This window comes from Cricetulus griseus (genome assembly GCF_003668045.3).
Source record: "Cricetulus griseus strain 17A/GY chromosome 1 unlocalized genomic scaffold, alternate assembly CriGri-PICRH-1.0 chr1_0, whole genome shotgun sequence".
Taxonomy (NCBI): Eukaryota; Metazoa; Chordata; class Mammalia; order Rodentia; family Cricetidae; genus Cricetulus; species Cricetulus griseus.
Window position 1 is genome coordinate 38,960,247 of NW_023276806.1, and position 24,670 is coordinate 38,984,916.

The following is a 24,670-nucleotide window of genomic DNA, read 5'->3' on the forward strand; positions in this document are numbered from 1 at the left end:
GTGAGTCAGAAAACAAGCACCAGATTGGTCAGAAAAGTTGAGAGGCACAATGTGCCAAGAGGCAGGTTACAAGCAAGTGAACATGGTGAGTGAGGGTGGTGAAATCAGGTTTCTGTGAGAGACAGATGGGGACGACTTCAGTATCTGAGGCTCTGACCATAACATCCTTCCCATGTGGGGTATACTCCGGCTTTACATGGCAAGTTGCTGACATTTGGGGTTTCACTTTATTTAATGAAGCGGTAATCTTACATCTTACCTATCTTAGACTCTCAAATCTATTTTTCCTCTTTCTTTTCAATTCTAAGAAAACTGAAGATTCAAGGGAGGATAATAGGAATGGAACAGTTTTTCTTTCTAATTGTGATTTAACAATATGCCATCTGTTTGAAGTAGTGGGTGTATTATTTTTTGGCTTTTAATAGACAAAAATACATTCCTATTTTACCTAATATTTTCTCCAAATTCAAATCACTTTCACAAGCTGATCCAGATTTAAAGCTTGCTGTCATACTTCTGTGTTTATTATTGATAAGGTCTTTTCTCAAAGGACCACTGACCACTAAGTTATATAAACTCTTAGCCATCTTACTCTTGAGAAAATACATTGTGATTACATCATCAAATTCTGATTGATAGCTACTCATTCTTGATCTATCTTCATTCTAGATACACAATGCCTCAAGTACATGCCTTGTTGCTGTGACAAAGTATTTGCCAAAAGCATCTTTAGGAAGGGTTTATTCGGCGTCACAGTTCCAGGGATAGAGTCTGTAATGGTAGGGAATCAGGGCAGACGGTCAAGTGTTTCCACAGTCAGCAAGCAGAGAGAGATGGACTCTGTGCTTAGCCCACTTTCCCCCTTGTATTCAGCCTATGGAATGATGCTCCCAACATTTGTGGTGGGTCTTTCCACCTCAATTCAAATAAGTTAAAATAGATAATTCCTCACAGTTGTAACCAGAGAGTAGTTTCCATGTGATTCTAAATCTTGTTGACTTGCCAATCAAGATTAACAGTCAAACTAGACTATGAGATTGTATCCCTGACTTTCTGCAAAGTTCCTGAAATAGATTTCCTAAAGGTGGGATGCATATGTAGCTAATAGAGACTTTCTTTTTTGGCATAAAAAAAACTCTCTAAGTTCACATAAATGGCAACATCCTTCAGATTCCTCCAGGTGCTGTTTCCCTCAAACACAAGCTTGTCATAGGAGTCAGAACTAAGCCTATGTAGCAGTTTTCTTCTGAGAGATGATATACCCAATAGCAAAGGCTATGAAATCCCTTTTCAGATAGTTTTCCTTCAGTGGAGTGGGATTGTCATCTAAAGTCTGTAAAGACATTCATGGATGCTTTAGCTTGCCTGTCCATATTAACCATCTGGTTATAATGTCTCTGATGTAGTCCTGGGATGACATTTCCATTTTTCTTTCTTTTCAGTGTCCCACAGTGGGCTCCAAAACACCTTCAGGCTTGTGGATTTCAATGCTTGCACACAACTGACACACTGCTCCTCCCTCTGCCCTTTGACTAGACTTCTTCATTCTAGGTGAAGTATCCTTTTCTATTGCTGTATTCTGGTCAAACCAAGAACCACACATCAATAAACTCCCACATGACTTAAGAGATTACTTTTGTAACCAAATTCTGTGCAGCTTTTAAAGTTCAACATGATAGATTTTTCAACTCCTATTTATTGGTACATTGACAACTGAGAATATGAATGCTGCCCCCAGCCAGCTTCTCTTGATCCTTCTGGAAATTGCTGGGCAAGTCTTCCTTATTTTCCTTTCTGTGCAGCCCCCTTTGTGTTCTGTGGTATCTAATATGGTCTCACAGTTTTATCTGAGAGCTTTTCTCCTTCCTTTCACAATTCAATTGAAATAATAAAGTACTCGATCAGGCTGACTGGTCCCCTGCCAACACTGCCTTTCCAGTCTTATGAGATGCTGTCTATCTCCTCCTCCAAGCAGCAGGAAGAAGTTATGAAAGCATCACTAGTGCCCCTAAACCATTCATTTTCCTACCCAGAAATTCAAAGACGTTAGAGATACATTGCCAGCTTCATAAGGAGAGTGAGAGTTCATTCTCACATATATCAACAGAACTGGGGCATGTTCTGGGACTTCATAAGGCCTGGCCAGCTCTCAAGCCTCTGTTGTTATCTGCTGCCAGAGAATAAAGCATTTTTCTCATTTTAGTGGGCCACATGTGTGCACTGACATGCCAGTTGTTTGGGGTCTGGAGACAAAGCTGCTCCAGTAGGAGACTCTGCAGGCTTTCCTGTCTGTGGCACATACATACATACGTACATATACACTTACTTCTCTCTCTGTGTGTGTGTGACTTTTGTAGATGGTCTCAGACTACATTAGAGAAGGATAACTTTGATGATATCCTGGGAGGTCATGTCTCTTGCTCTTGCTTTATTCCATCCTTCTCTTCAGCTTTCTAGGGCTGGTTTTGCTAACCTATTTCTGACTCGAAATTCTTTTTCTCATTCCTTTACAAACTAAGCAGCTTCATCACATGGTCATATGCATGGTAAATCCTATCTCTATGAAATGGAAGCTGAGATGTAGGAGTGATAAAGAGAAAAAATCAGCTGGATTCCAGGGCATTTCCAAGCATGCTGTCATTCCCTAGAGGGGCAGCTCAAGTGCTCTGAGGACACTTTCAGTTTCCAAATGGTAAGAAGAGTCAGGTTGGCATGATGACATCCAGTTCTGACCAGGACATTGTGGTATAGTATTGAAATGGCCCTTTTTGATACCATAGGTAGAATTCTTACTGGATTAGCCAGTCTGTTTTATTGTCCTTGAAACTGTTTAAAAATTTCTTAAGAAAGCTGATTAAGAGTAAGCACTGCTCTTACAGAGGAGCAGAATTTGGTTTCCATGACTCACAGCTGGTAGCTCCCAACTACCAGTAATTCCAGCTCCAAGATATCTGACACCCTCTTCTGGCTTCAATAAGCACCTGTGCTCACATGCATATATTCACACACATACACATCATAATTTTAAAAATAAAACAAACAGTTTTTATAATGCTGATTAACAACACTGAGCAGGGCGGGGAGATGGCTCAGTTGGTAAAGATCTAGCTGAACGATCATGGAAACCATGTAAAAGCCGGGTGTAGTGGAACATGGCTTTAACTCCAGAACTGAGGAGGCAGGAATAGGCAGATTGCTAGGACTCATTGGCTGGCCATTCCAGGTCAACAAAGAGAACCCAGTGGTACCTCAGGAATGACACTGGATCTCTGTATTCTCTGTATTCTCCATTCTCACACACAGGTGGTGCATTCCTGCACGTACATGTGCACTGTATACACGATACACATGATCACACACATGCAAACACACATGCTCTCTCTCTCTCTCTCTCTCTCTCTCTCTCTCTCTCTCTCTCTCACACACACACACACACACAGAGAGAGAGAGCATTAGCATAGTTCTGTCCTTCCTATAAATTGCTGTTCGGCAAAATGAGTTCAACACCTTGATACCACCACCTACTGAAACCCGGGGACTGTATATGAATTCAAGCTCCCATGACCGTATATTATCACAAATACATTTGAATATTGTACTTGCAAACATAGTGACTCTCTTGCAACAGTGGTCTCCAACCCCATGTAGAACAGTGCCTTAGGACATAGGTTCAGATCTTGGCTTTAATAATGCCTTTCTAGCTGTGTGACCTTGGGCAAATTAGCTAACCTCTCTGTTTTTCAATTATTGAATCAGTAAACTTGGCAGGATACAAGTATTTCATCTCATCAGGTTATTGGGAGGCTCGGATGAGCTCATTTACAAACATGTTGCAGTGCTTGAAACCTCGTAAGACCTCAATAAATATTAGCTTTTATTATTAATTCTCTGCTTAATTAACACTAATTTATTAAACTCTACTTTAAATATCACCATCTCTGCGAAGCTTTCCACAATTACCCGAGGCAGCACTAATCCCTTTTAGTCGACTGTGTTCCCAAAGCATTTTGTTCCTATTTGATTGAACTGTAAATAATTTTTAACATGTGTCTTTCTCCCTTGCTATACCATGTGCTCCCAAAATATAGACGCTGTCTTTTTAAAATTCATGCTGTATTCCTTCTCCCTAGTACAATTCCTAGATTGTGATGAGCACATACTGAGAACATGCTAGTGATCCATCTCTGCTGAGATAGAGAAATCTCCAGTCTTGGTCTGTACTTTGTATTTCTTTGGAATCTGCCACCACCCTCAGTGTTCCGATGTTCAAATAGAAGATATTCAATAAACATTTGTTGATGGACTGAGGCTGAAACTGCGTACCTGTGGAGCAAGAGACCATTCAGCCATATCAATGGCAACAGAAAGAATAAAAGAACCTAAGAGGAGACCTATTGGGCATGCTGTCCTTTGAAACAATATCTCCATGTTAGAACCAGAGAAGCCGGCGGAGATTAAAATGGGAGCATGCGAATGAAAAGCCTGTCCAAACAAGAGAGGCTCAGATAATTTTGTGGGACGAAAGGGATTCTTCCATGGCAGATGGGAAGTCATATACTGTGGTAGCAGAGAGAATAAACAAGGCAGAGACATGGAGTTCAAACAAAGACCAGAAGAATCCATAAAGAGCCTAGCAGAGGGAAGAAACACACTGAAATAAACAGATGGGTTCACAGAGAAATTACAAGGCATGAAAACAGACAATTCAGGTTCCCCAGAAAGAAGAAAAAGGAAGACTAGAAAACTAGCATGTCAGGAATCGAAGGAAGATGGTAGGGGAAATACAGGTGGAATAATGAAACAGGGTGGGGACACGGGGTGAGCTGCATGTTCACTAGAAATGAGCAATGAAATGGACAAAAACATTTGAAGTATAGGCAAACAGACTGGCACTCTTTGAGGAAATATGGTGGCTGAGCAACCATGTGGACAACTTACCAGATAGGGGTTTTAAATAATGGGTGAGGGAGGGGGTCTTGTATGCAAGTGGCAAGTGATAGTAGCCACAGCTCCTATAAATACTGTTCTGTGTAACACACACACACACACACACACACACACACACACACACACACACACACACACACACACACACACACTTAAAACACTGCACCTAAGGCTTTCTAACTTCATCTCCCAGGTATCCTCAATGCTGTTCATCTCCTTCAAAGAGACCTCGGTGGCTTTCTGTGAAGTACTTCTCCATTCAGGGTCCTGTTCTTTCTGAATGGAAAATTCTTCCCCTAGACATATATGTTGTTTTCTCTCCCTTAGGTTTGGGGTGTTAATTCAGGTATCAAGCAAGTTTTCTAAGGAATGTCTAGTCTCCTGACCCTGCTACGTAGGTTCCCATATGTACCAGTCTGTATTCAGTTGCTTCTCCTCACTACATGAGGATACATGAGAGCCAGGGTTGGCTAACTCTTGGTGCTATGACTGTGCAGTGCTGTTCTTTTCGGTGGTGGCTGTGAATCAGTGATTACTGCATCAAGCAACAGATTCATGGAGACTTTTACTGTTGTCACAGCTAAAAATTGGAATCCCAGTGAGTGCATATGACAGGGAAAAATGGAACCATCAAGCTGTCCTTTGTTAACATGTGGGGATTCCTGATGCTATAGACCAGGACTTCAGCCTTAAGAATTCTTCCATTCTTGTTGTCTCCCTGTCACCATGTTCTTCAGTCATTGTCCTATGTGCACAACAACTTTTCATTTTTTCCCTAGTTTCCCTTAGTTGCACATAGGGTTTTAAGTAACAATGGAAGAAAGCACGTAAGATGGTCCCATCTTGTGTCTAGAACACAGCAGGTTGTTGCAATGTCAATCTTTTCTTTTATGCCAAGTATGTACCCCCAAGTTTATCTATTTCAATATAGGCAATGTAAAATTTGTATCCCATCCCCCCAAAACTTCACCAAACTTTAAGAGAAAAGAACAAAGTACTGATTTATTATCTTTTTTTTCTTTAGCTCAATAGAATCATCAAATTTTAGTCAATTGGGTCCTCTTATTCAATCCCTTTCCATACCTATCTCTTGATATAATTGGAATTGCTAAAGCATGTTGAAAATTAATAAAACTGTATTGACTTCAGTACAGTCTTTACCATCATAAATATGCACCAAATGCAAAACTGTATTCTGGCTCACTTAATGCATTTTCCTTATTTCCTGTGTTTCTATTCCTATCTAGTTTATAGGACCAACCCTCCTCTGATTTAGTGCATTAATCACTGTGTGTAGCTGTGACCATACATTGAAAGAGCAACGTAACAAAGGAATGGCTTTGTGTCAATCCCTTAGAGGTTTCAGAGATGTCAGGCCATCATGTCAGTGGTGGAGCAGAATAGCTCACATCAAGGCAGCCAGGAAGCAGAAAGAGAGAGGACAAATAGAACTAGGATACCATACAGTTACTCCCCATGATTTTTAGGTCTACCTCTTTCCACTTTCCTACTCTTGCCATCATATATAGAAGCTTCAAGGAGTAGATTCATTCATTAGGTCAGGTCAGAATCTGTAGAAATGTCTTCAAAGACACACTCAGAAATGTGATTTGCTAATCTCTAGGCATTTCTCAAATCATTCAAGATGAATAGGCAAACAGCCACATCTAGGAATGTTTCCTTGGCTCCTTGGATCTAAATTAGGTCTCTTGAAAGATTCTGTACATCTTATAATCCTTATGTATAGCTCATGCCACAAGTGCAATTCTGCACTGTCTCTGCCAGTCTTTGTTTAATATTTGTCTCTTTCTTTTGGTATGCTTCATGGGCTTACAAAATATGTCTGTCATATTCCCTGAGCATTTGATGCTCAGCTCCTGGCACATTACTTTGTCACATGGTTTTTCTGAGGTGAAGACTCACCAGAAAATATAATGGCTTCAAAATTTTCAGCTTGATTAGTCGTCAGAGTTTCCTATTTCCCTACCTATTCTAGAGCTCATTTCAATGGCCAAAGAAGAAATAGCTATATCACCTATTATCTAACCTGTCAATTCTGAAATTATATCAGCTAGCAAATAGCAATTAGGGCAGACACTATATTAAACATGTTTCACACACCATCAAATTTATAACTCTATGGAGGCAAACACTTTTATTTGCTCCATTTCACAGATTAGTTTATTGAGGCAAGTTCAGTAATGCAACAGGCGATAACAGAGCAGTCAGACGTAATTTAGGAAACTCTTCCATCATAATTAGAATATGCTAAAGTCTTATAAACTTTGTGTTTCAGTGAAGCAAGTTTCTCCTAGGATGATGCATTTACAATAAAATCACTAAATAGAGTACAACTGCTAAGCCCAAAGAGAAGTGCCTCTTTGATACAGTTTGAATGTGTTAATCTGAAGTTCCTTTGGTGGAAACTTCACCTCCAAATTTGTTTGTGAAAGCTACTTCTCTACAGGTCCACTGGGGGGCCACTGGCGTTAGACAGGGTTAGGAGAATGGGGCTCCCTGGGGCATTAGAGTCCTTATTAGAAGGAGAAAGACCTGAAACATGTGCTGCAGCAAGAAAGCCCTCACCAGATGTCAGAGAGATGTTGTTGCTATGCTCTTGGCCTTCTTGCCCTCTGTCACTGTGAGCCAAAGAAACTTATATTATTTATAAAATGCGCTCATCTCAGATATTTTGTAACAGCAATAAAAAAGTGACTAAAATGCATCGCTTGTCTAACATGGCTCTAACATATAACATGAACTTCATTTCTTCCTTTTTTGAGAAGGGCCTATCAGTAGCATCCTCCTCCTTTTTCACCTCTCCTCCTCCTAGTCCTGCTCCACTTCCTTTCAGACATGGTTTTGATACATGTTCCAGACTGGCTTGAAATTCTCAACCTACATTGTAGCCCGGGCTTCTGTGTATCTCACTTGTGGTTGTGGATATGGAAACTTAAGCAGAAAACAAAATTTCTCAAAACTGAACATATCACACACACACACACACACACACACAACACACACACACACAGAGAGACACAGAGACACAGAGAGAAATAAAGAGAGAGAGAGAGAGAGAGAGAGAGAGAGAGAGAGAGAGAGAGAGAGAAGGAGGAGGAAGACAGAGAGACAGAAAGTCACAGAGAGAAACAGGAGAAACCTGTAGATAATTTGGAGAAATATCTCTGTGTGGTTATCAGGTATGTGGGAAATGCCTGAAACCCAAGCACTCAGGAAGCTGAGGCAGGAGGATCTAAACCAGCTTGAGTTGCAGCACCAAACCTTTTCTTTCAAAAAGGGAGGAAGGAAAAACCCAACCTTCTCCCCCAATCTTGACTGTGATGCTATAGTTTTACAAACCACTGCTGTTGAGACACCAGAGCAAGCCCACGTCAGATCCATCTGTTACTCACACAGATTTCTTTCAAAAATCAAAGATATAAGTAAATAAAGTGGAAAGGTAACAGATACACATAATCAGTTCTTAATGGTGATCTTTGTTTTGCCCATAATAAATTCTTGAGTATGAAATACATGGGACTTTTCTTTTCCTTTCTTTTCTTTTTGAGACAAAACTAGAAAATCCCTCCAAATGTAAATTATATTGATGCCCTGTTACAGTCTCATAATTCAGTTGTTTTGTATGACTAATAGATTTCTTAAATTTAACTCTGAATTAAAATACTGGTAGTTAACTGTAAGAATATGAAGAATTCTTCTTAATATCTCCTGACACATTAATGCACAAAATTTCCATGAAACACAAACCTGGCAGTGATCTAGAAAGTGTGACATAAACCAAAGGGAGACACAAAGAAGAAAGTAGTTACTGTATTATTAGAAGGCATTGTCATGGTAGACAGAATTTTTAGAAACTTTCAGAACATTGAAAGGCAAAAACCAATGCTACATTTAAGAAGAAAAATCTTTAAGCCGCACCTGAATGGGAAATAAGTAAATTTATGAATTTGTCTTGATTTTTTTTTTACCTTGATAGCAGGAATAGGCTTTTGTGGGATGAAGGGCTTTCTCTGGAGTGGAGAACAAGTTCCATTTTGATCTCTCGCTCTGATTTTACTCACTGCAATAATTTTCTTGCGCTGTTCAAGGTAAGGTCCAAAGCTTGGCAGTTTCTAAAGGGAAAACACACAAAGTAGAAATTGTGTTCACTCATAGAAACAGGGTGTGGGGGTCTCTTCACACAACTATCAACCATCAAATGTGTATTTGGAAACTGTTGCACATCCCTTGTCAACTAGCTCTCCCTTCCTTCTTGACTACTCGTCTTCTGTGAGTCAGATCCCACCTGGTATCAAAGAGAAGATAAGAGACGGATACTTCAGTCAAATATGTATGTGTTAGATGCAGATGTTAATTAAAATTCATGTCTAAGGGGAATGGATTTAACCATGGAAAACCAAATGCACTCACTTAAAACAAGAGCCATTAGGGAGACCATTTGTTTGGTTTGTACAGACAGAAGGTGAAAGCTATTGATGCTTTATTTTCCCCTTCGTCAAGTTTTTAGCACAATATAGACACAGCCACAGCCCCTGACAAATGCCTCTGTCAATAGAATAGGTGCTTTGCCAAAGTTCTCATCTGTATCTCCATTTTATTGTGTTCAAATTCTCACTGCGTCTCCTTAAAGATCGTAACTAATGTTGATTGCAACTTACGGGAAGAGTTGAAAAACAAAATGGCAAAAATATTGATTCGTCTGCACAGAAAATAAACTTTATTTTGCGTGAAGGAGGCAAAAAATAATAGAAGGAAAAGGCAGAGGGTCTATCAGGGTGCTTAAACAAACTCCATCAGTATTCAGCGTCACGGCAAAGCTTTAAATCTCAAGGTTATTCAATCGTACTTTACAAAGTTCATTTAGGAAGATACCTAGGTGCCATGGAAAAATGCTAAGTGGTTTCAAGTTAACACAAAAATGCCCTCATGCCATTCATTATCCCACAATTAAATACTCTCCACTGTGTCCTTCCCCTTTTCTGGAACCTTTGATCTTCACTTTTACTGACATATCCCACTGATGATAGACACCACTGAATTTCAAATGTTTTCCACCAGCCAGTAACCTGGAATTGCTGTGTCTTTTATATGACAGTGAGCACACCTTCTTGTTCCTGCAGAATAAAGCCCATTTATCCAGCTGATGGGGGTTGAGATAATGGCAGCACTCCAAGGTCATCCTGACCTCTGACCTAGCAGGGACTTCAATGAGAAGAAATGTACTTGTTTCAAAACATTAGTTCTCACTTGTCAGCTTGCATAGGGAACCAGGGAAATGAGATCTTTGGAGATTTCAAAAAGGTTGGTAACAGAGCACAAGCAAGCCTATCAAGGCAGACCAGACTGTAGCCTTCGACCATATATTTATATTAGCAAAGAACATATTTGTGTGGAAATATACCTAAGCTTGTTACTTTGATTATAAATTCACTATAATTATGTCAAGAAGTCAAGTAAATGGAAAATGGAAGTCAATGCCAAATTAATTTATACCCAATTGGATTAGAATTATGTACTTCATCTCTATATCTTAGCACTTTTCCAAATTACAACATTTAATGCTTACAGTAACATGAAATGATATGATGGAGGGCAGAATATTTCCTGTCTATTTTACTGTTAAATGATGCTGGATTATTAAAAGCATAAAAAAATAGGAGTCTAAGAGGAACCTTCAGAACTTATCCCATAGGAAAGCTGCTTTAATATAAAAATAATTCTTACATGAAATGTCCTATTTAATGTTTGAATAATGATTGTTTGGATGCCTGGGGGAAAGTGTATTAGTGTTACACTAGAAAGACTGTCCCTTTAGGTCTAGATGATGTCTCATAAGTTCAGAAAACATATCACATGATGTAAGTCTTGTTAGAAGATCACTGTGCATATATTTTTGCTGCACATCAAGGGCCATTAACTCTTAGTCTTATACTGATACAGATGATCAAGAATGGTTCAGTGTTTAAGCATACAGCCTCTGCATCTGGCAGGCTCTCAGGCCAACTAATCCTAAGAAGTCTGAACCCTGATCCTGGTTGCTGCAATCGATAGTGTGTCTCTCTCAACACCATCTAATTCCACTTGAGTTTTGTAAAGGCTGTTCCAAAACAAACATTCTTGGAAGTTTGTCAATTCATTTAAAAAAAAAAAAAAAAAAAAAAAAAAAAAAAAAAAAAAACCAGAGACTGGAGGACCGTGTCTTCAGTTTAGTTGATTTGTTATCAGGAGTGGAAGAGATAGCTCAGTGGTTAAGAGTGCTTACTGCCTTTTCAGGGGACCAGAATTTAGAATAAGGAGAATTCAGTTCACAGCACTTACACTGGGCCCATTACAACTACCTGTAACTCCAGATTCATGGGATACAATGTCCTCGTCTGGCTTCTAAAAACACCCATGCCCACATATGCTACACATAAACACATACATATAAATAAAATTAGATCTTAAAAATATTCTTCATTCAAATGGACAGAAGATATGTAGTTAAGCTGTAACCTTAAACCACTGCATACAGTGATAATGATGAGGATGCTAAATATTTGAAAATCTCTTCATGCTAAATGGCAAACATCCAGTGTAAGCATGTAATGGGCTGATAGCCTCTGTAACTTTTTGTACTAGTTGATCACATTTGCCACACGTAAAATTGAGGCATGAAGTTTTTTTTCCACCCATGGCAGTGCCATGAGCCTTATTTGCTCATCTGCATAGTTAATGCTAAAGAGATGTTCTCAAGTTTAACATAAAGATTCCTATATGATATTGGTTTTTTTCCACTGGTAAGAAAAAATAAGGAAGTAAGAGTGGCTACTGTTGCCAGGCATTGGTGACCCATGCCTTTAATCTCAGCACTCTGGAGGCAGAGGTAGGCAGATCGCTGTGAGTACGATGCCAGCCTGGTCTCCAGAGCGAGTGCCAGGATAGGCTCCAAAGCTACACAAAGAAACACTATCTCGAAAAAGAAAAAAAAAGAAAGAAAAAAAAAAGAAAAGAAAAAAGTGGCTACTGTCCATTTTTTCTTTAAGTTGAAAACAAATGGACAAAATACCAATGAGTATTTCTTTGGCCTCCAACCACACAGTTCCAAATGCAGATGGGATCATTTGTAGTTTCTTATTAACATGTGGAGAGACCAGAGGCTAAGGGCTACTTTCCAGAACTTCAAGGCTGCCACAAGATTTTTTCTTCACTTGTTAGTATGAAAAACTATATGATGAAAAAATGTGTGCATGAATGAAAAGATGTCTCAGTAAGTCACAGCGTTTGCCATGCAAACATGAGGATGAGAGTCTGGATCCTAGCATCCATGTAAATTCTAGTGGGCATGGTAGACTACCTATAACCTACCATGTAAGAAGCAGAGATGGGATCCCTGGAGCAAGAGGGTAACTACACTAGCTGAATTAATGAGCCCTGGGTTCAACTGAGAGTTCCTGTCTCAATAAGGTGGAATATACTTAAGGTTAAACTTGGGCTTTGACAGGTACACACATGCACATACACCAAAAAGGCATGTGTGCCCACACATATTCTTGTACAAGTATACACCCCCCACACAGACACACACCTTAATTGCATTAAAGTGGCTCTAGGATGTAGACGTACTGAAAGGTGTGTCTGAGCATGCATAGGTAGATTCATACCTACATGTGTGCATCCAGAGGCCACAGGTACACCTCTGGTGACATGACTTAGAAGTCATTCACCTTGTTTGAGACAGTGTTTCTCATTGGGGCCTGGAGCTCACTCATGAAGCTAAGCTGGTTGGCCTGTGAGCTGTCGGCATCTGCCTGTGCCTACCTTTCCAGTGCTGGGATTGCAAGTATTACTACCATGGCCAGCTTTAAACATGGGTGCTGGCACCTGAACTCAGGTCCTTAACCTTTTCTGATGATGTAAGAAAATAATTACTGTTTCCTGCTTTACCTTTAGTCAGGCTACATTGAGGCTTGCATTTGTGGTCTGATAGTGACAAAACAGACATACAGATAAACAGAAAAACAAACAAACAAAAGACAAACAAACAAACAGACAAACAAAAGCAAAACCCAACAAGGCTAAGAAAAAGGGAAGATGACCATGTAGCTAGCCAGGGTATAAGTGTGCAATCAGCGGTGATTAATAAAGCATTTGGTCCAAATCTCTGCCTGAACATGCAGTTAATTGATTTCTCATTTCAGGAGAAGCAGTGGGGCCTGGCAGTGGCAGCAGCAGGAGCCTTTCCTCTTCATTCACTATTTTTCTTACAGAAAAATTTGTAACCCAAAGTAATTCAAACCCAGAGGTCCTGAGCATCATGGTAGGCTCTCCAAAGACAAAAAGTTATTGAGGACCACTCCAAGTTGAATATCAGAACAAAACTTAGAAAAGGTATGACTTTTTTTCATTTCAATAGTTTCTTCAGTGATTCCTCATTGATGAATTTGCTCTCACCAGAAAAACTAAATCCTACTCATTTAAAGGTAACAGTATCTCACACTAAAATCGTCTCTATCCAGATATAAAAAGCATTACATTGCCAATAGAAAGGCAACAACATCATGAATCAACAATGATTCCTTAAGCCAGAAAAGCTTGGAGGAAAAGTAGTCTATTTGGATTATAATTTATTCACGGATCAATCTAAAGGTAATTGAGCATATTACAGAGTGGAAAAGGGTTCTTGCTTTTAATAGAAGTAGGTACCAGCATCATCCAGTTTAAATTGCATAACCTTATGAGGATGGCATGGAGTTGGCTAATAGCACACTCTATAGAACTGTAGTGCATCAATTCTATTTTCTTAATCATTCTCTCTTATCTGATTGGAAACAATAACTGCAAGAAGAGTAATTACTGTGATATCTACATGGTAATAGCATGAAAAGATAAAAGGATTGCAGAGTTACACTAAGCAATATACATATGGATCAGTACAAACTCAGAAAATTTGATTTGCCAACTTACCTCCTTTGTGTGTGCCATTTGCATTTCTGTGCATTGGCACACTAAAAGATAATACAGGTGTAAAAATATACCTTTTACAACTATCTAATATGGATTTTTATTTTTCAAGTACCATATTTACTTATAAGATGCCTGCACTAGCTATCTTTGGTTGAATTCCCACCCTCAACAAATACAGTATAAAATGCTTGTGCTGGCAGTTTTGATTAAAGGTTAAATAATTTCCATAAGGAATCTATACAGTGAACATAGTGTTTAATTGTGTAAGTATCTCTCACTGTTCATTAAGGGCTAATGTCAAACTAAATTATAGATAAAATATTCTCACTTATCACATTTACCCCACCTATTTACAAGATGTACCATACTCCTTGGAATACTGTTTGAATGTGATCAAGTGACCAAGAATTGGAGAGAAAAAGAACTGGTCTTTAAAACAATAAAGCAATTAGAATACTTTTTGAACACCTAAAATAAAAAATAAGAGTCATGTGTGATGCTTGGGGTCATCAACTTTGTGAATCTGATGGTTTCATATAAAATGGTCATTCTGATGTTGAAATGAAGAAATCTACAGAAAGTTCTGAGGGTCCCTTTAATTGCTGTATACTCAGAGTGATATGATACAATGTGGACAGTGGAGATGCTGAGTGCCTTTTAAGTTCTGTAATGTGCTAGTTTAGGCACTCTCTTCTCAATTATAAAAGCAACTGTTGACTCACATTCAGCTGTGGTTTTGATATCTACTGTGGTTTAGACTGAGAAACTCATTCCCTGGGAACCCATAGTCTACTCCATCCAGCAAAGCTAAAGGCTAAAAGCAAATCTTCACCTCTCCTCCCTCTCTTCTGCTTTATTCTCCTAGTCTCACACCCATGCAGCAGGCCACTTGCTCTCTCATCCCTTCCCTCCCTACCCCCATCCCGAGCAGATCATAGATCATCCCTTCTAGCCTTCCTTCTACCCACTTCTCAAAACTCTACCAGTTATTCTCTGGGAACCAGCAGATTACTACAAGCCAGGCACAAAATGGCAGCCTAAAGAATGGGAAAAGATTTTTGTAAACTACACATCTGAAATAAATATGGGGTATAGGTCTAAATAGGATTCTCCAAAATGGAAATTCAAATGGCTAAGAAACATTAAAGAAATGCTCAACATCCTTAGTCATCAGAGAAACACAAATTAAAATTATTTTTAAAATTTCATCTTACACCCATCAGAATGACTAAGATCAATTTTTAAAAAAATGGCAACTCATGCTGTCGAGGATGTGGCAAGAGGAACACTCCTTGTTACTGGGATTGCCAACTTGTACATTTATTGTGCAAATCAGTATGGCAGTTCCTAAAGGTGGAAATCAATCTACCTCAAGATCCACCTACGCCACTCTTGGGCATATACCCAACTGATGCTTTTTCCTCTCACAGAGACACTTGCTCAGCTATGTTTACTGCTGCTTTATTCATAAACTGGAAACAAACTAGATGTCCCCTAACACATGAATGGATAAAAAGAATGTAAGCTATTAACATAATAGAACTTCACTCAGCCATGGAAAAAAATGAAATGATGAAATTCACTGGTAAATAGATAGAACTAGAGGAAAACAAAAACTAGAAAAAAAAAGTGAGATAGTCCAAACCCAGAAAGACAAACATAAGGTACATATTCAGGTGTATGTGGAAATTAGCTATTAAATCTATGATAACCAAGCTACAATCCATAAAACCACAGATGTTAGATATAGAGTAAGGAACTAGAGGGAAAGGTAGACCTGTTTAAGGAAGGAAAATAGAATAGAAATTTATGGGTGGATGGGAAGATCGAGTGGGTAAGGGGAGCTAAGAGGGAGACAAGGGATGGAATAAGCAGGAAGACAACTAAAATTAAGGAACACTTGAGGGATAACTGACTGATCGCTGGTATATTATTTATGATTTGTTAAAACTTGCCTGAGGATTCAGAAAGCAAAGCCAGCCTGAAGCTATAGAGATCAGGCAGTGGCGGTACACACCTTTAATCCCAGGACTCAGGATTAAGAAGTAAACGGATCTCTGTTAGTTCAAGGCCAAACTGGCTACACAGAATTGATCCAGTCCTCAAAGAAACAGTTTATACAAAGGTGCTCTCTAATCCCAGCACTAGGGAGGTGGAAACAGGAGGATATGGCTGGGTAGAGAAAGGAATACAAGGAAGAGGAAATCAGAGCCTTTTGCCCCTGAGGATTTGTGGAGCTTGCCATTTCAGCTGAGTAGAGGTGAGATCTATTGGCTTGGCTGCTTTGTTTTCTGAATCCTCGGGCAAGCTTTAATAAATCACAAGTGATATAACACCACACTCTCCACAAACTGACACCAAGGCTTCAACAAGAATTAAACCTACATAACTCATTGAATATGGAGAAGTCAAGCTGGTGCCTACATAGAGCCTTCACCTCTACATACAGGAAGGTCCCCTGCATGTTACCAAAGGAAAACATAAACAACAACTCCGCTAAAACTCTTCCACTTACAATGGTATCTTGCCTACAAGATATGGTAGGGCAATGGTGGCACAGAGTCTGATATCTAGTTTAACGTAGCCCCTCTCCATAAGACGGAACACATACCTGACACTGCTTGAGTAACCAAGAACCTGACACTCGATAGCCAAGGGATCTAGTTGGAAAACCAAATACTACTGTGCTACTAAAAGAACACAACAATAAAATAACTCCTAATGATATTCTGCTATACTCACAGATCAGTGTCTTGCTCAGATATCACCAGAGAAGCTACCCTACAGCAGATGGGGACAAATACAGAAACCCATAGCCAGACAATATGAAGAGAGAGATTTTGGAACACTTATCCCTAAAAGGTGTAACTCCTTTTAATGCCTCCCCATTGGGCTCAGAGGACCCCATAGAAGAAGAGGTGGAGATAATGAGAAAGGCAGAGGGCATAGAGGACATTAAGGAACCAAGGACCTCTAAGTCAACAGGATCAACACACATGTGGCCTCAGAGTGACTGAGGCAGCATGCACAGGGTCTGTACAGGTCTGCACCATATAGAGTGCACCATAGGAGAAGTGGACATATGCCCCTATCCCTAACCTAGAAGCCATCTCCTCTTGATAGCCACTTGCCAATGAAAATTTAGTTCCTCAGTGAGAGCCTCACTGTGGAAACAAACTGTGCTTCTTTTTTGCTTTTTTAACTTAAATTAGAAACAATCTTATTTTACATATCAATCCCAGTTCCCTCTCCCTCCCATTGATCCCCCATGCCATCCCTCTTCTGTTCCTCAGGGATAGTGAGGCCTCGATGGGGGATCGTCAAAGTGTGTCACATCATTTGGGACAGGGCCTAGACCCTCCCCCATGTGTCTAGGCTGAGAGAGTATTCCTCTATCTGGAATGGGCTCCCAAAGACCATTTATACATTAGGGATAAATACTGTTCCTCTACCAGAGGCCCCATAGTCTGCCCAGGTCTCCTAACTGACACCCACGTTTGGGGGCCTGGTTTAGTCCTAGGCTGGTTTCCCAGCTGTCACTCTGGGGTCCATGACCTTTCCCTTGTTCAGGTCAGCTGGGAAACAAACTACTCAAGAGTAGGCTTTGTTCCCAGCATTTGGTTGTCTCTGGAGGTTCTTTGTCTCATAATGTCATGCCAGATTTTTTTTAAATTATCTTCTTTTTAATACATATTATTTATTTTCTCTCTTTTTTAACTTTATAGGTCTTTTGAGTATATATTATGGGTTCCAGTTTTGTGTGTGCATGGGATTCCTGAGTGTACAAATAAGTGGATTCTAAATCTGTATTTGTTACTTGTGCCTTTCCTTGGGCTCTTTTCTTTCTCTTGTTTATATTGTCAAATTCTGATTATCAGTCTTTATTTTATCTTGTTATGTTTTGTTTTATTATCCTTTAGAAGCTTATTTATTTTCTAATGAGAGACAGAAAGTGAGTTGATCCAGATGGGAGAAGAGGTGAAGAACTGGGAAAAACAGAGAGAGAGGAAACTGTAATCAGGATGTATTATATGAGAAAAATCTATTTTCATTAAAAGGAAAAATATTTCCATGGACTATACACCTTCAATATAGTATTTATTGCAGAATTAAAATAGAAATTTAGAAATTCAAATTACCTCCAGATATAATTGGCATGTAATCCTTAATCACTCTTATTACAGGAAGCAGTTTTAATGATTGCTTCAGACTTGGGCAGTGGACAACATTAAGACAACAGAAGATGATGATGCTATGTGTTATTATTGTATTATAGTGGGAATTGGAACAATACAGTTCAGCAAGTAATACTGAAGCATTCTATTTTGGTAATACACACATATGTCTCTGCCTCACAATGTTAGTACAGGCATTAAGTAATAAAGTTTGTAACTGTTAATTCCAGAAGCCTTTTCGATTGGTGCTGTATAAGAATGTGATATATGTATATTATCACATATATGTACCATATATGTATATCTGTATATGTGTATTATATAGTACCCTGTATCTCCATTTGCTCATGCACTCTTATCACCTTGCCCATAGTTTTTATCTAGTCCATTTCAAGCTGGCTTTGTAGTTTGAGTTCAGTCTTCATAGTATCTAAGAAATTTCCTTTCCTGATTCTCCTCCCTAGTGTAAAGGGCCCCTTGTGGTACACAGAGTACTCTGCACATATTTTAAACCTTATACCTCCTACATTGTCTGGTCACTTTTAGCTTCCTTGAGATCCCAGAGAGGAAAGTGTTAATCTAGCATTTATCAGGCACTCAATATTATAAGTAGCTTGAATAGGCACAACATCTCACCGCATGTTTGAAAGGTCACACATCCTACAATTTTCAGAGAAAAACAAATGATACACATATTTTATTTAAAGTTAGAAATTACATGAAATGCCACACCAAATCCAGTAGATTCTGTGTGACAAGTTCCACAGACTGAGGCAATAACTTCAAAAGAAGGAGGTCTCCTGGAAACAGTTGTAGAACTCTCAGCCAGAGAAAAATATTGAGCAGTGATTCTCGTGGCAATTTCTGTTTGTTCTTCTATTCCTTTTTTTTCACATTAACGAAATGTTCCTAAAAGCCTTTGCTGACATTTTAAACAAAAGAAATAGATAAGAAACCATGGGGTCACTAGCCATGACCTCATCTCAAGAAAAACCAGTGCTTTCCAAATCATCCACATAAGTACAAATAGTAAAAACTTTCCCAACAATAAAATTCCATATGACTGTACATGTGTCATTGAAAGTGGGCTTAAGTGTCTGGTAATGAAAGCTTTTAATAAGAAAGAGTTAACATAGCTCATTATTTAAAAAACTCACAAGAACTGGGTAATGGATGTTAAACAATAACTGACCATAAAAATATATTAATTTGATTTAAGAAATATGTGGTTAGCCTTGAATGACCCATGTTAGTCAAGAACAGTCCTATGTTTTGATTAATCAAGGAAAATTTTGCGTTTTGATTAACCCTGGATGATTCTATGTTTTGGATTTCTGCATCACTGTGTCAAATAACAATAAGGTCACATGTTTGGGTTTGTTTAACAAAAACGTCCCCTGAGAAAATATCTCTATAAAAAACCTTGTGTTGTGGGTTTTAGACATAGAGTAAAGGGTTACCAGCCTACAATCCACACTGCCAGAGAAGCTAGTAAACAAGGAGGACCCTAAGAGAGATATACATGGTCCCCTGGAGAAGGGGAAAGGGACAAAGATCTCTGGAGCAAATTGGGAGCATGCGGGGAGAGGGAGCTAGGAGAATGAGAAGGTGAGAAGAGGAGGGGTGAGGAGGACATGATGGGGCAGGGAGGTTGAGTTTGGGGAAGAACAGAAGATAAGAGATACTATAATAGAGGAAGACATTATAGGTTTAAAGAGAAATCAGCCACTAGGGAAATGTCTGGAGACCTAAAAGGATGACACCAACTAACAATCCAAGCAACAGAGGAGAGGCTACCTTAAATGCCCCCTGATAATGAGATTGATGACTAACTTATATGCCATCCTATAGCCTTCATCCAGCAGCTAATGGAAGTAGAAGCAGACACCCACAGCTAAACCTTGAACTGAACTGAAATCCAGTTGCAGAGGAGGAGGAATGATGAGCAAAGGGGTCCATACCAGGCTGGTGAAACCCACAGAAACAACTGACCTGAACAAGGAAGAGTTCTTGGTTCCCAGACTGATAGCTGGGAAACCGGCATGGGACTTATCCAGACCCCCTGAATGTGGGTGTCAGTGAGTAGACCTCAGAAATCTATGGGGCCCCTTGTTGTAGATCAGTACTTAACCCTAGCATAGGAATGGACTTTGGGAGCCCTTCCTATGTATGGAGGGATACTCCCTGAGCCTAGACACAAGGGGGTGGACCTAAGCCCTATCCCAAAGGATATGACAGACTCTGAAGACCCCCCTACGGAAGGCCTCATCCTCCCTGGGGTGCAGAAAGGGTATGGGATAGATAGGGTGTTAGTTGGGGGGGTAGGGGAGGTGGGGAGGGATAGGGACTTGGGATTGACATGTAAAATAATCTTCTTTCTAATTAAAATAAAAAAAATTAAAAAGAAGAAGAAGAAAGAAAAAAACCTTGTTTGAGAACTGCAAAATACACTCAGATTCAAACTGCCTCTGTGTTTGTTTCTGTTTGTCACTGCCAAATCCTTACCCACCTATTCTTCGAGGACCCTCATCCCAGGGACTCCCATACCTGACTGGGGTGGTCCGTGGTAATGAAACAAATAATGTGGCCATCATAACAATTGTAATTCATTATTTTAAAGAGTGCTGAACACTTGTAGTTTATACTTAAAAGACAGTCTGTGACCATAAAGAACCTACAGTCAGTAATAATTGCAATACACCATGACAAGGGCTACAGTTCAGGTGACATGAGCTGTCATATGAGCAATGACAGTGTGTACCTAGTTCTGGCTAAGGGGCCAGAGATTGTCTGTATGAGGTTACACCTGACCTAAGTTCTGGAGGATGAGGATAAGTTGGCTGGGCAAGCAATGCCAATGAAGGTATGAGGGTCACCAAAGAGGACAATCTTCCAAAAGAAAGACTGGAGGGGAAAAAGTGACAGCTTGGGAGACGTTCCAGAGAACCAGCAGATAGTTCACATTAGGAACAACATCAATAGAGAAATGTAATTTCAGAATCAAAGATCACCAGATATGACCGATTGCAGCAAGGTTTGGTTTTTGTCATTACAGTGTAGGTGCTGGACCTGAGGCCACAATAAAGAATAGGAAGAGATTCTTTTTAGAAGCCTCCCAGAGCTTTGTGGAGAAGACTGACTCATCATCTCCAGAGGAACTGGGTTGAGAACATTGGGATTTTCATATTCAAATTGCATTTAAATTGTTCATATCAGGTTTCTCTGAAGCAACAAGCTGTCATCACTTACTGTAATAATCAGCCATATCTTGAGGTCAAGGTTTGGGAAATAAGGCTCTGATTTAGAAGAGACCAAAACAAAGGGAAGGTCGAAGTCCAGTGCTTAGAGAAATGTCAGAGAATATTCAAGCAGGAGAGTAGAGAGAAGAGAGGGGAGGGAGAGAGAATGAGGGGGAGGATAGAGAAAGGTACTGAAAGGGAACAGAGTTCCTGTTGTAGATGGCTCAGGAGTTTCTGTTGGAAATGAGAGCTGGTGTTCCTGGTGAGATAGTTACATGGTTCTGATATAAATCCAGGAGCTCTATTTTATAAGGCCCACTACAGTTACATGATTTCACGAGAAATCTGGGCCAGGGAGAATCAAGGAATTAAATTTCATATTTGGTTCAGCATATAGCTAAGAGAATAGATACCAAGAGAAAGTATGGTTTGAGAGCATCAGAATTCAGTAATTGCAGGAATAAACAGTCAGAGGCAACCAAGAGAGTATGATTTCTAGAGATTTTTGTAGTAACCCCAGAAGGACAAAACTATGATGGGGGTTGCCCTTCTGTATGCTTTGAATATGTTTCTCTTATTGGTTGATGGATAAATGCTGCTTCACCTGTAGCCAGGCTGGAATTATAGGTGGGGTTGCCAGACTAGGAAAATTCTGGGAAGAGGGAGGCAGAGTGAGTCACAAGGAGAGACACCATGTAGCTATGGGGAAGCTAGGATGCCCTGGCATTCTCTGGTAAGCCAAGACCACATGGAGATATTTGTAATAATAGTTACATGTTAATAATTAAGAGAGACAATAAGAAGCCTGAGCAATAGGCCAAACAGTTTATGATTAATATAAGCCTCCGTGTGTTTATTTGGGCTAAATGGCTGTGGGACAAGGCAGGACAGAAAATTCTGTCTACAAAAACTGGGTATACTTTGTTGACATATGAGGTACAAGAGTTCTTTTAAGGAGAGGTTGACTAAATGCAGGAAGAGATGCTGATGGAGTCTGACCCTCAGATCTAATGATCAGCTAGAGGTGAAGAAAGGCTTTTGAGGGAAGGAAGTGTTTATGCATAAAAATTAAGTGGTAGAGTCAGGAACTCAATCCCACAGGCTGTGTTAGATAAAAAGGGATGAAGCAACATCAGATGCTATGGCACATGCCTGCGATCCTGGCATTTAAGAGGCAGATATTTGCAGGAGTTTGAGGTCAAGCTGTGCTACACTGTGACTTCCAGACAGAAAGAAACACATAGCAGAATGCTGTCTCAAAAACAGTATGAAGCAACAGAAAAGAGTGTGGAGAAAATATTGGGTGAATTTACTCACAGTTTGTAAAAACACAATGAGTGACAAGGCACCGTAGGGAAAATCCACGTGATTTAGGGAGTACTCTGAATTCTGGATGCTGGCTTGGATTTTACTCATTGGAAGTATGAGAGAACCTAATATTTGAAGATTTATGACCAGATAGTATAGTCACAAAAAGAAGGGTAGATCATGGTATCTGAGTGTGGCAGAGAAAATAATCCACAATATTAGAGATGGGATTCTGTTTGTAGCAGCACAGTAAGCTAGACAATTCATAAAATTATTACTATTATCATTCAAGATTTTAAATTAGGAAATAAAGAGTAGTCCTGTAGCACAATATTTATTTTTGTGCTTGATATTCCCAGGCTAAGGGATGTATATAGATAATACTAGTAAGACGTTGCCTATTGGTTGTCTTGGTATTTCCAGGGACATGAGCATGTGAGTTGATAGGTTTAGGGGTCACTTCTCACCACTGTGGGTGGCATCATTCAATCTGTTCAAGGCCAAAAAGAGCCCAAAAGAAGAGTAAAGGTTGATAATGCTATCTTCTAAAGATGGGGCATCAGAACTCTTGAGTTTTCAAGCCTTTATCTGGGACTCACTTCAATTTCATCCCCAAAATCGTTGCAAAGTGTGGAGAACACCCAAGTCTTCTTCATCAGGAACATATGATGGGTATATTTGTCTTCAAATATTTGAGGGTAAGCCTGAGGCTCAGAATTCCTGATTACTCATTCTGCTTCTCATCATCAAGTGACAGAATCAGGAACCCAATCCCACAGTCACTGCTGTGCCTCCCCTCACATGACTGTGTCCCCCTCACAGAGCCACCATATATTATTATTGATATAAAAAGTTGCACTCCATCTAGAGTACTTTTCAAGAAATCCTTGCTCCTTGTTTTTCTCATTTCACAAATTAGGAAGGGAGAAGTGTTTCACACAGTAGAAGCCATTAGAGAAACGCTGAACACATATGAAGCCAAATATCTGAATTAGTTCAGTCCTGTTTATGACTGGACTCAAGTTTAATGAGCTCAAGTTAATACAGGTGAAAGGCCACAGTGTTACATGCAGCAGTTAATGAAATACCATAGAGCTGCTGAGAAAATGATTAGCAGCCAAATGTGAATTTAATATACTTCATCTCTGAGAAGCAGTGCCCATGGGAGGCTTCTTGCTGGGGCAGGCAACTTGGCAGATTGGAGGTAGCATGCAGTTGAGCTTTTGGAGGTGGGGGGTCTGAGCTGAGCCTTGCCATCAGCTAATTTTGTGACCCATGGTAGAATGGTGACCCCCTCCGAGCCTCAGTTCCCTCATAGAACTAGCTGATCTGTGACTCCCCTCCAGTGAGGTTTCATTCTGTTTTCAAATTTACAGTTAGAAATCCTTGGGTTTTATTCCCAGTGGGTATCCTATAGCTTGTGGGTGAAGCATTGGGATGAGGAACAAACTGTAATTCCATCCCTTCTTTTTAGCTGCAGAACATTTTGAATCTATTTCAGCCATAGGATAGTGATGTTATGGATAACTACCAAAGTCCCAAGGTCCGATGATATTATAAACGTCATTGGCAAGAGATGCACCAAAGACATTATACATATACATATATATAAAGGATGTATATATTCTCATCATTTAGCAGTGAGATCCAAAAAGATAACAGATATAAATAAAATATTGTTTAAAAAATTCAAAAGGATTATGAGTGATATGAACTGGAAAATGCAGATAACTATTATTATACCTAAAATTATCTGTAAGAAGTTTGTTGCCTAGTTACAAACTCATGTAAAACATACTGTGTAGAAAGAAACCAGACTAATGCTGCAAGTGGATATAAATGATAACAGTCATGAAATGGCTATGGGTGAAAGTGTGTGTGTGTGTGTGTGTGTGTGTGTGTGTGTGTGTGTGTGTGTGTGTGTGTGTGTGTGTGTTTTGTGTTTGCATGTGGTAGTTACTGGAATTTCAGGGCAATAGAAGACAATAGCCTTTTCTACTAGTACCTGGTGTGTAGAACAAGCACTCATCTTAG

The 24,670-nt window shown here is 39.6% G+C and overlaps 1 protein-coding gene across 1 annotated transcript in view; it reads right to left on the reverse strand.

Annotated features, from left to right (window-relative positions):
* Dpyd (dihydropyrimidine dehydrogenase) overlaps nucleotides 1-24,670 on the reverse strand; it is an 830,055-nt gene that overhangs the window by 9,546 nt on the left and 795,839 nt on the right. Inside the window, exon 21 of the mRNA XM_027395605.1 lies at nucleotides 8,937-9,080. Within this exon, the coding sequence (XP_027251406.1) occupies nucleotides 8,937-9,080 (144 nt within the window). The remainder of the gene's footprint in view (nucleotides 1-8,936; nucleotides 9,081-24,670) is intronic.